The sequence below is a fragment of the Acinonyx jubatus genome, chromosome B1, assembly GCF_027475565.1.
Source record: "Acinonyx jubatus isolate Ajub_Pintada_27869175 chromosome B1, VMU_Ajub_asm_v1.0, whole genome shotgun sequence".
Lineage (NCBI taxonomy): Eukaryota > Metazoa > Chordata > Mammalia > Carnivora > Felidae > Acinonyx > Acinonyx jubatus.
Genome location: NC_069382.1, coordinates 28030788 through 28042985, shown reverse-complemented (window position 1 = coordinate 28042985; position 12198 = coordinate 28030788). Strand labels below are relative to the sequence as shown.

Sequence of the window (12198 nt, the reverse complement as noted above, 5' to 3'; positions counted from 1 at the left end):
AAGAGACAGGAAGGAAGGAAGAGAACCAGGAGAATCTGCTAACTTGGTGACAGGTGAAAAACTGTTTCAAGAAGGTAATCAAGATAATAATCTTGCTGGCTTGTTGTGAGGCTTAACCAAGACGAAAGCATCGACCCCAGGGCCAGTCCCATAGTTGGAGCTCAATTCAGTCTAGTTTGATTCTCTCTCAGTATATACTTGTAACTGGTACATTCAAGTTTTTTTCTTGTTTTTACTTTACTTTATTTTATTTTATTTTAATGTCTGTTCTAACCAAATTTTTATGAGAAGAGCTAACAAAAAGAAGCTCTCAATTTTGCTACCGAGGGGAGCCTGAGTGCTTCAGTTGATTAAGTGTACAACTTCAGCTCAGGTCATGATCTCACAGTTCATGAATTTGAGCCCCATGTTGGGCTCTGTGCTAACAGCTCAGTCCCTGGAGCCTGCTTCAGATTCTTGTCTCCCTCTCTCTCTGCTCCTCCCCTGCTCATTCTCTGTCTCTCAAAAATAAACGTAAAAAAAAATTTTGCTACCTAGAAGCATAATTAATATGCAATGGAAATGAACTACACTCTACCAAAAGAATAACAATCTCAGTCTTTCTTTCTTTCTTTCTTTTCTTTCTTTCTTTCTTTCTTTTTTTTACAATCTCTGTTTTTCTAAGTTTAGTCACACAACTGTTAAATCTTGGACTCTGACGACATACGTGATAGCTTCACTACTATGTGGCAAACCTAAACATAAGTCGACCTTTTTTATTCATTCAAAATTAATACAGTAGACTAGAGAACCCAGAAATAGATTCATCCAAATATACCCAAATGATTTTTAACAAAGTGTCAGAAGCTGTTCAATAGAAGAGGGACAGACAGACATTTCAACAACTGGTTTCAAGCAACTAGATAGACATCTACAGGCAAAAAAATGAACCTCAATCTAAACCTCACACATTACACGAAATATAACTCAAAATGCATCATGGACTTGAAATCTTCAGGATCTAGGGTTAGGTGGAGAGCACAATGAAAGAAAAAACTGATGAACTGGACTTTATCACCACTAAAAATGTTTGCCATGTGAAAAACACTTTGAAGAAAATGAAAAAACAGCTACAAACTGGAAGAAAATATTTACAAACCATGTATCTGACCAAGGATTCGTACCTATCTACAATAAAACACTTTCAATAGTAAAAATAAATACATAAATAAATAAACAAATCCAATTAAATCAGGCATTTCACAAAAGAGGCAATTAGTATATAAGATGTCATCATCAGCCATTAAAGAAATGCAAATTAAAAACACAACAGGCTAATCCTCCACACTTATCAAAATGGCTAACCATATATGGGGTGCCTGGGTGGCTCAGCCAGTTGAGTGTCTGACTCTTGCTTTCAGCTGAGGTCCTGATCCCAGGGTCATGGGATCAAGATCCAGGTGGGACTCTGTACTGGTTATGAAGCCTGCTTAAGATTCTCTCTCTCTCTCCCCCTCAGCCTCTCTTCCTGCTCATGCTCTCTCTCTCTAAAATAAGATTTTTTTAAAAAACTGTATTTAATGGCTAACACAGAGGCAACTGGGTGGCTCAGTCAGTTAAGCATCCAACTTCGGCTCAGGTCATGATCTCGTGGTTCATGAGTTTGAGCCCTGCATTGGGCTCTGGGCTGACAGCTTGGAGCCTGGAGCCTGGAGGCTGCTTCAGATTCTGTGTCTCCCTCTCTCTCTGCTCTCCTCCATTTCACTCCAACACTCCATCCCTCTCTCTGTCCCTCTCTCTCTCCCTCAAAAATAAATGAACATTAAAAAAAAATGGCTAACACCAAATGCTGGCAAGGATGGAGAAAAACTGAGTCACTCAAACACTGCTGGCAGGAATGTAAAATGGTAAAGCCACTCTGGAAAACAGTTTGGCAGTTCCTTAAAAAACTACATATGGGGCACCTGGGTGGCTCAGTTGGTTGAGTGCCCAACTTCCGCTCAGGTCATGATCTTGCGGTCCATGAGTTTGAGCCGTGTGTTCAGCTCTGTGCTGACAGCTCAGAGCCTGGAGCCTGCTTTGGATTCTGTGTCTCCCTCTCTCCCTGCACCTCCTCTGCTCGTGCTCTCTCTCTCAAAAATAAATAAACATTAAAAAAAAAAAAAAAAAAAAAAACCTACACATGCACTTACTATAGGACCAGCAACTGCATTCCTGGGCATCTGCCCTAAAGAAATAAAAACTTATGGTCACAGTTTGTTTACACACTTGCCAAATGAAGGACTTCTGGGTTGTACACAAATGTCACAGCAGCACTATTCGTAAAAGGCAAAAACTGGAAACAACACAAACGTTCTTCAACAGGCAAATGGTTAAACTAACTGTGGTACAGCCACACAATAGAATACTATGCAGCAATAAAACGGAACTGTTGATTTACACACCAACTTGGGTGGATCTCAAGGGAATTATGCTGAGTGGAAAAAGACAATAAAAATAGGTGACAGACTGTACGATTCCATTTACAGAACATTCTCAAAATAAACTTATAAAGATGGAGACCAGATGAGTGGTCACCAGAAGTTAGGGTTGGGGGGGGATGGGGGGGATGGCTGGAAAAGAACAGCTTCAGGAGGCTTGTGTTAATGGAGCAGTTCTGTATCTTGATTGCCGGCATAGTTTACAAATCTCCATATGGGATAACATTGTACAGAACAACACACACACACACACACACACACACACACACACACACACACACACACACGTACTTATAAAACCAGTGAAGTAAGTATAAACTGTGGAGACTAACTAGTTTTGACATTGGACTACAGCTATGCAAGATGTTACCATTGGGGACATTGTGTGAAAGGTACACAGACCCCCATTGTACATTTTTTCTTTTTTACCACTGCCTGTGAATCCATAATTCTTTAATATAAAAAATAAACTGTTGCCATTACTTTCAGTTTTCAAGGCATTCATATAAAACATGCCATTCATGTACTTATTTAGAAATTTGCTCTTCTTTATAATTAGGGAAGAAGTGGAGTTCTAATACTAAAAACTTTATTAAAACCTCTTTAGTTCATTTTTCAGGTTTTCAATATGATGCAAGAAAAGATAACCATGCTTTCACAGCATCCTAGAGGAAAAGGACATTACATAACACCTCATTGAGACAGCATGGGAGACCTAAACATGTTCTCAAGTAGTGTCTGTCGGGGCACCTGGGTGACTCAGTTGGTTAAGCGTCTGACTTCAGCTCAGCTCACAATCTCACAGTTCGTGGGTTCAAGCCCAGGATTGGGCTCTGTGCTGACAGCTCAGAGCCTGGAACCTGCTTCAGGTTCTGTGGCTCCCTCACTCTCTGCCCTCCCCCACTCATGCTCTCTATCTCTTAAAAATGAATACATGTTAAAAAAAAATTTTTTTTAAGTAGTGTCTATGTTCTACAGGTCAAATATGGCCCATAGCCTTGTTATGGCCCACAAGAAAATAATTTTTACATCTGTTTAAACTTTATTTATTTGTTTTGAGAGAGGGGGTAGGAGGGACAGAGAGAGAGAGAGAGAGAGAGAGAGAGAGAGAGAGAGAGAGAATTCCAAGCAAGCTCTGCAATGACAGTGCAGGGCTCGAACTCACGAACTGAGAGATCATGACCTGAGCAAAAGTCAAACACTTAACCTACTGAGACACTCAGGTGACCCAGTTTTTACATTTTTAAACGGTTGTGAAAAAAAACAAAGAAAAATATGGACAAAGACCATACATGGCCCATAAAGCCTAAAATATTTATTATCTGGTTCTTTCAGTAAAAGTATACCAATCTCTGCTTTGTGGTATACCTCAATAAATTATATGCCAACCTTAGAAGAAAGTCAAAGTCAGAATGTTTTTAAAATCTTTCCTCTGCTTACACCATCCATTTGCCCTTCATAGAGAAGCCCTCAGCCTAATAACAATTCCCCAATCCTGGACTCTCCTTTGTTAAGAACGTCATTTCAAGACACCGCACTTTAGGCAAGTTTACCGTGGGGAGTACTTTCTTTAGGGAGCCCAAAGTCCTGAATGAATTCCTGAAATCATGTCCCCATTCAGAAATACAGTGAGCCTCATCCACAGCAATAAGTGTAATACCTAGAAAGTGAAAAATATAAAAATGGGGAAAATAAAGTTTAAAAAGAAGCAATAAATTCATCTAAATCAATTATCACCTTTACTTCAAATATATAAATATCACAGAAAGGAAAATAAATAACTCAAATCAAAGTATTTGGTTCATATAAAAATATAAGCATAAACAACATCAGGTAACACCAAAAATCATTATGAAACAGAGGATGGGAGAAACATGGATAAAGGCACATGGATAAAAGAAGGAAACATTTGATTCAAACAACATTATTTATTAGATTTCAGCTTTCATCATTATTCCTCAAAGAAATGAATTACTTACTATTACTTTGTCCTCAAAACTATCACTCATGAACCACTTGCAATGATACTGTCTTAAAAAAGAAGAGCTGCTTTTCTTTCTCTCTCTCTGGTAATACTTTCAATTTTATCTTATCGATTAGCTATCAAAAGAGACAGAAAGAGCACATTCCTACTGAGATGAAGCACATCATTGTCCATGACTGATCACATATCATACTGCAGAGAGTTCCTCTGAAATGCCAATATTGGAAGACAGGATGACATCCACATTTTCTATTGTAAGATGGTAAGAACTAAATCTCAGTATGTACCATGCAGGTAAAAAGGAACGTAATTTGTTCTTTCCTTCCCTAGCAACCCCTCCACTCTGCCCCCCACCACACACCCACATTGAAACAGAATCAATAGTGTGTACTAATACATTTCAGAACAGGCTTTATTGTGTAACCATCCATTAAAATGTCTTTAGATATTTCAAAGTAATGACAGTAGTGCTTTCGCCTTCCATTACCAAATTAATACTTAAGACAAAAGTAATTTTGTCCTTCAAAGGAGATGATCACCACTTGATACTTATTTGAGTATTAATCATTTTCTGCCATTAGGAGGGCAATTACAAATATGTGCTCTAGAGTCAGACTACCTGGATGCAGAACCTGGCTCCAGCACTAACATTTGTATTAACTTAAACAAGCTACTTAAGTTTCCGATGGTCAATTTCCCACAAATAAAAGGTAGAAAATAATAGTACTTAACATTTTTTACTTACTCTGAAGATTAAATTAGATCATTCACTTAAAATGCTAAGACAGGGCCTGGCATAAAAGCCGAATTAAAAAAAAAAAAACAGAACACTAAACTATTACAGTTATTAAATGCCCACTCTGATCCAAACACTCTTCTAGGAAAAGATCAATAAAATGTACTCTGTAACCTGGAGAAGCTCACGATTCCACCCGAGGAGACAGACCAGCAAATAAACAATTATAATTCAGTGAGATTACCAAATAACAACAGAGATGAAAGAGAAAGCAAAACAGTAAACCTACTAAATATGAATACAGGTTGATTAGTATCAAAATTCTCTGGCTGCTACTGTGTAACTGGGAAAAATTCAATGTTACCACTAATTTGGGCTTTAGAAACTAAATGACCCAGATTTTAAATGAAATAGGTTAAAATAAACATGATGGCTCCTCTTTTAAAACCTTCCTTAAAATTATAGGTTTGAAAAAAAAAATGGTAAGTTTGACTAAATACCTGTTCATGGAGCTGAACTTTGTCCCTTACCATCAGTTTTACCAAGCTTTTGCTAACTTTAACTTTATATTTTTTAATGTTTGTTTATTTATTTTTGAGAGAGAGAGAGAGAGAGAGAGAGAGAGAGAGTGTCACAGAGAGGGAGACAGAATCCCAAACAGGCTCCACACCAGCAGTGCTGAGCACGATGTGGGGCTCAAACTCACAGCCCATGAGATCATGACCTGAGCCAAAACCAAGAGTCAGACACTTGACTGACTGAGCCATCCAGGCGCCCCAACGATTTTTACTTTAAATTTGCAAGTCCAAGTGTCTGCCCAAGTCCTATACATATTTCATTTTGCTTATCTGTCACTCAAGCCTTATTTCTAAAGTCAAAAGACAATTACAAGTGTGTTTGGTTTTAAGGAGTCTCCATATAACATTATGTTTGCTGCTTCTGTTACACATGCATACTACTTAAATAATGTAACATAAAAAGCATAAATCTGATTAGCTAAATGTCAGACTACTGTACAAACAGAATTCTGAGCAGATTCACTTTTGCAAGCATTTTACAATTTCCTGCAAACAAAAGCCAAAGAAAAATCTTTCAAAAAGAATTTATGACCTTTTGTTCAACATTGAGAGTCAACCAAAACGAGCATTTTCATCCATCCTATGCAGAGTATTCTGCTCTAATGACTGCAGTGTTCATAATTTAATCCATTACAAAAAAATAAAAATAGAGAATCAGAACTAGTTGTCAAAGGATCTAAGCAAATTTTTAAGCTAATAACTAATTAACTCCATCACAGAAACAAAGCAAATATTGAAATGGAACAACATATGCAGCAGCTCCCCATGAACACAGATCCAGCTTTTGGTAGAAAACGATAAAATTCCTACACCTAGGGTATTTAGGCTTAATCTGAAGTGAAATATCCTTAAGAGTTCCACACAACTGAATAGAGGACACACCCAATTTGTCTTCCATGAAAGGCAAAAACATGCCAGTAAGGGATACGATACTGATAATATCTTTGATAACGTATTTAATCAAATGTTAACTTCTGCCCTCATTCTTTTGTTGGTATTTAATACATTCTAAAAAGACACAAATTTGTTTTCATTAAGTTGTTACAAAAATTATTAAATGCATTCCTAGAAGTATATGCTACTAACCATTAAATGAGATGTTGCAATGTTGAAAATTTACCTACCCAGAATTATTTTAATATATAATTATTCAGTGAGACCAAATAATATTAGAAAACTAAGACTGGTTAGTTGAGCTGAATGTTTGCACGATGATTGCAATTCTTGGATAGCTTATTCTAGCCAGCAAGAAGGAAAAAAAAGCAGACAAAAATTTTTAAAGTACAAAAAAAAAAAAATAGGGCACCAGCTGTTGACTAATTCTGTATTTACATTTTCTAGGAAATAAGCTCTGACTTACTATCTAACTTTTTAAAATCACACTTGCTGGTGGCAAATAATCAAAGTTACTGTGGTTTTCAACCTTGACTACAAATCAGAATCACTCATGAAAAACCACAGGGGCCAGGGTCCCACCACAGGCATGTTGAATCAGAATTTTCAGGTTTGGAGGATACTACATTGTTCTCAAGTTTGAAAAGTGATTCTCATGAACAAGAGTGGAGAACAACTATGTTGATTTAATTCAGATGCAGAATATGAAAAAAAGGAAATTATAATTTCACAGAATCTAAAAATCAACATTTATTTAACAATACATTTAAATTCCTACTGTGTGCCAGGCACTGCGCTAGGGCATTTTTGCCCCCAAAATGTTTATAGTCTAGCAGAAGAAAAGAGATCTATAAACAGGCAATTATAATACAGGAGCCTAATTTCTATGGCAGAAGGAATTTTAGGTACTTAGAATAAGACAAGGAAGACACCAAGTTGCAAAGTCAGAGATTTCCTGGAGGAAATAATGTTTGAAATAAACTTTAACAGAAGTGAAATCCAATATCCATTCATATATTTAACTTTAAAGGATAACTCAATTAAATAAGCACTTATAAAAAGATCCTATCATACCACTTACCAATATTAGCCTCAAGTTGCTGGAGTAGGCTCAAGTTACCCGAACAGAATTCTGGAGTTACATACACAATTTGATATTTGCCTCTGAAAAATAAACAAACAAAAAAAGAAATAGAAAAGGAAATATACTACAATAAAGAAAACAATCATCCAATGAATTGCAACTTAAAACCATAATACCTGATACATTTTTAAATAATACATTATACCACTCAAAACTAAATGAACATTACAAGTATGTGTATATATCCACATGTATTAGTTCTCTGATTCTACTTCAACACATCAAAATAAACAGTGGCAAAGAGTACTCAGGAAGTCCTCAGCATTAAGGTGACATTAGAAGCCAGGTCCTGATTTCCAGCAGTTTAGCCCCAAAACTATAGTGTTTGAGTTAAACACTTAAGCCTGTGGTAAACCTTCTACGTGTTGGCAATCCACCCACATACCATCCTCCTTCTTGGAGAATTACAACCCATTATCCTACCACCGACTCCCTCCCCATGATTAAATCCATAGTGCCCATGTTTCTCCTACGTATTTTGCTCTCTTGCCTAAATATATCTTCTTGGGCCAGAGTTCAGAGTTCAGCACTGTATCAATGTCACATCAACTGGTCTCTGTCCTAGAATTTGGAGTTCCAACCAAGAACAACCAGTCAGTCTCTGCAAATGACAAGACCTATAATTTGTGAAAAAAAGGAGCTGCAGGGCAGTCTTCTCTACCTTATGACTAGAAAAGCAGAAAATGCTTATCTCCTCCGAGAGAAGAATTGAGGAGACACAGAGAGTCCATGGATAAAAAAAAGCCTTATTGTATTTTTGATACCCAATTCAAAGTCTCTTCCTAACAGCTGGCTAATTCGTGTTCAGTGTGACCCATGAGACATTCCTATATCCTTAATATAAAATTCATTATTTGCTTAAGCTAGCTTGACTTTTTTCTATTCTGGGCAGACAGAATCCTAAGTAAACAATGTTTGTAATAAAGTTTAGGTCTAGGGCATTTAAAATATATAGAGTCTCCTTTTCATTCTACTAAGTGAAGACATAAAGTTAAATAGAATGAAAACTTAATTTCCTATATAAAAAGACTTTAAAACATTTCATCTACTGTGTGCTAGGCATAGTGCTTTTATTAGGAATTAGGAACAAAACAATTAGGAACAAAATAGATATGCTTTTAATCTCATGAAATTAATTCAATATTCTAATTAACATAGGAAAACAGTATAAATAACAAGTTCTGATGTCAGCCTGCCCAAGGTTTGAATCTCAATTCTACTTCTTACAAGCTAAGTGATTTTAACTTCAGTGTGCCTCAGTTTCTTAAATGTAATGTAGTAATAATAATTATAAAGACAACTAATTCAACACAAATCTACACTGAAGGTAAAATCCAATCAAATTCCACTGGCATTTGAGTTGAAAAGGTAATTTTGAAATACTTATGGAATGTTCACTTTGGCAGCACATATACTGAAATACTTAAGGAAATACAAAGGACCTAGAAAAGACAAAAAACTTTGAAATAAAAGAACAAAATCAGAAGACTTATACTACCTGATTTCAAGGCTTATTACAAAGCTACAGTAATGAAGACACCAATCCAGATAGGCAAACAGATTGATGGAACAAAGACTGTAGCCAAAGACCCACATGTATGTAGTCATTTTGTTTTTGACAAAGGTACAAAGGCAATTCAATAGAGAAAGGATAGTATCTTCCACAAAGAGAGCTGGAACCAATTGGATATCCTTAAGAGAAAATAAGTTGTAATCAGTAACTGGTACAATACACAAAATTTACATTAAATGGGTTATAGACCTAAATGTAAAACTTAAAACTGTAACACTTTTAGGAGAAAATATAAAAGAAAGTCTCTGTGATCCTGAGTTAGGCAAAGGCTTCTTAGATTCCACACCAAAAGCAAAATCCATAAAAGAACAAATTGACAGGCTGGACTTCAAAATGAAAAACTGCTGCTCTTCAAAAGAACAGTTCAGAGAATGACAAGAGAAGTCACAAACTAGAAATGTTGGCAAAGCATATACCAAATAAAGAATTTGTATTCAGAATAAATAAGTGATTACCAAAACTCAGTAAGGGAAAAGACAACGATAAAGAATGGGCAAAAGATGTGAACAGATGCGTTCTAAAAGAAGATCTACAGATGGCCAAAAAGGACATGAAAAGATGTTCAAATTCAGTAGTCATTAAAGAAATGCAAATTAAAAACACATTGAGATCTTATTAGAATGGTTAAAATCAAGACTGGCCATACCAAGCAATGGCAGAGAGGAGGAGGGATTAGAACTCTCAGACCTTGCTAATGGGAATATAAAATGGTACAAATCACTCTCAACAAAGTCTGGCAGTTTCTTAAAAAGTCAACATAGAATTACCTATGACCCAGCAATTCCACTAATAGGCATATACACAAAAGCATGAAAACAATCTTCATATAAAAACTTACACACTAATGTTTGTAGTACAATTATTCATAACAGCCAGAAGTGGAAACAACCTAAATGTCCACCATGAATGAATGGTTAAACAAAGCATGTTATGTCTGTACAATGGAATATTATTCATCCATAAAAAGAAATAAAATACTGACAACTAATGCTAAGTGAAAGAAGCCAGACACAAAAGGCCACATACTGTAGGAGTCCATTTATATGAAATGTCCAGAGTAGGCAAATCATAGAAACAGAAAGTAGATTAGTGGTTTGAAAGGGTGTTGGGGTTGAAGGGGGAGGGAGATGGGGACACTGGGGAGTGACTGAGTAATGGATACTGAGGTTTTTTTGGAGTGATGAAAATGTTCTGGAATTAGACGGTTAGATGGTTGTAAAACATTGTGATGTACTAAAAGCCACTGAACTGTATAAAATGGTTAAAATGCTGACTATTATGTAAACTTATCTCAATCAGAAAAAAAAGTTAAATATATACTCACGACATGATCCAGTGATTCCACTCCTTGGTTTATACCAATCAACACATATGAACACATACCAATAAACACATAAATGAAAACATATGTCCATACAAAGACTTGCATACAAATGTTCAGAGCAGCTTTATTTGTAACAGCCCCAAACTGGAAACTATGCCATGTCTATCAACAGTTGAACAGATGAAACAAATTATGACAATACCCTTATGACGTAATCTAGTTAGCAATAAAACAGGAACGAACTATTGATACATGTAACAGCATGGATGAATCTCAAAGTAATTATGCTGTGTGATTTAAACCAGACAAAACAAGAGCACATACTGTATGACTGGTTCTGTTCATGTGCAATTTTAGAAGACATAAACTAATCTAGAGTGGCAGAAAGTAGATCAGTAGTTACCTGGTGAGTGGGGTAGACAAGGTAGGAATAAGTGAAAGGAATGCATTACAAAGGGTGTAAGTAAACACTGAGGATGATGGATAAAGGGTCAGCATCTGGATTGCAGTGATGGTTTTGTCGGTATTTATACGTCAAACTCACCAAATTACACATTTTAAGTATGTAAAAATTATTGTATTGCAATTATACCTCAATAAAGGTAATTTAAAATGTTTAAAAGAAAGAAAACATATGTTCTAAAAAAGATTTTATAGGAATGTTCACAGAAGCTTTATTAGTAGTAGCCCTGAACTACAAACAGCTTAGGCATCTACTGCTGAGGAAATGAAAAAACAAACTGTGGTCTTTTCATACGATGACGTTTCATTCTGATACATCAAAAAAATTATGGATACGTGCAACAACAGGAAGGATTCTCAAAACATTTTGCTGAATGAAAGAAGTCTTACACAAAAGTTTTTATTGTATGAATCCATTTATATGAAGTTCTAGAACAGACAAAAGTATGGTAGAAAAAAATTAGTGGTTCGTTTTAGAATGGAGATAGAACGACAGATGAAATAGGAAGAGACGTGAAGGAACTTTCTGGAGTGACAGTAACATTCTATATCTTGATAGGGGTTTGGGTTATACATTTGTATGCATTTATCAAAACTCAGTAAATACATGTGTATACGTGTGTATATTAATAATATATACATTGTTAATATACATACACACACATATTTTTGTGTGTATGTGAGATTTTTCCTTGTTAGAAATTATGCTATGATAGGACTGGTGGGGCAAGAGATTTAGAATCCAGTCCATGCTCAGCCATGAATTCGTTGAGTGACTTCAGGCAAATTACTCGCTCTGGGCCTCAACTTCGTCTGTAAAAATGAGACAAAACTGGATACATACTCTCCTACTTCTACTTTCAAAACCAAAATTTTACAATTCTAAGACGACAATGCTAAATTCAGAGTCCAAGAACTAAAAATAATAGATTTCTTTTAAGTCTTAAAAATTTTTTTAATTATCAGTTCTGTAAATGTGCTATAAAAAACAAAGTACATTTTTTAATCAGGAACATTTTGTCCATGAATTAAATAAAAATCTTT

General features: G+C 35.7%; 1 protein-coding gene across 5 annotated transcripts in view; it reads right to left on the bottom strand.

The window, feature by feature from the left end:
- Positions 1–12198, bottom strand: part of WRN (WRN RecQ like helicase) — a 146141-nt gene that overhangs the window by 64534 nt on the left and 69409 nt on the right. For all 5 annotated transcript variants that reach the window (XM_015062676.3, XM_027077326.2, XM_027077325.2 and 2 more), the window contains 2 exons: positions 7733–7815; positions 4013–4119 (listed from right to left, as the gene is read on the bottom strand). In XM_015062676.3, coding sequence (XP_014918162.3) covers positions 4013–4119; positions 7733–7815 — 190 coding nt within the window. The remainder of the gene's footprint in view (positions 1–4012; positions 4120–7732; positions 7816–12198) is intronic.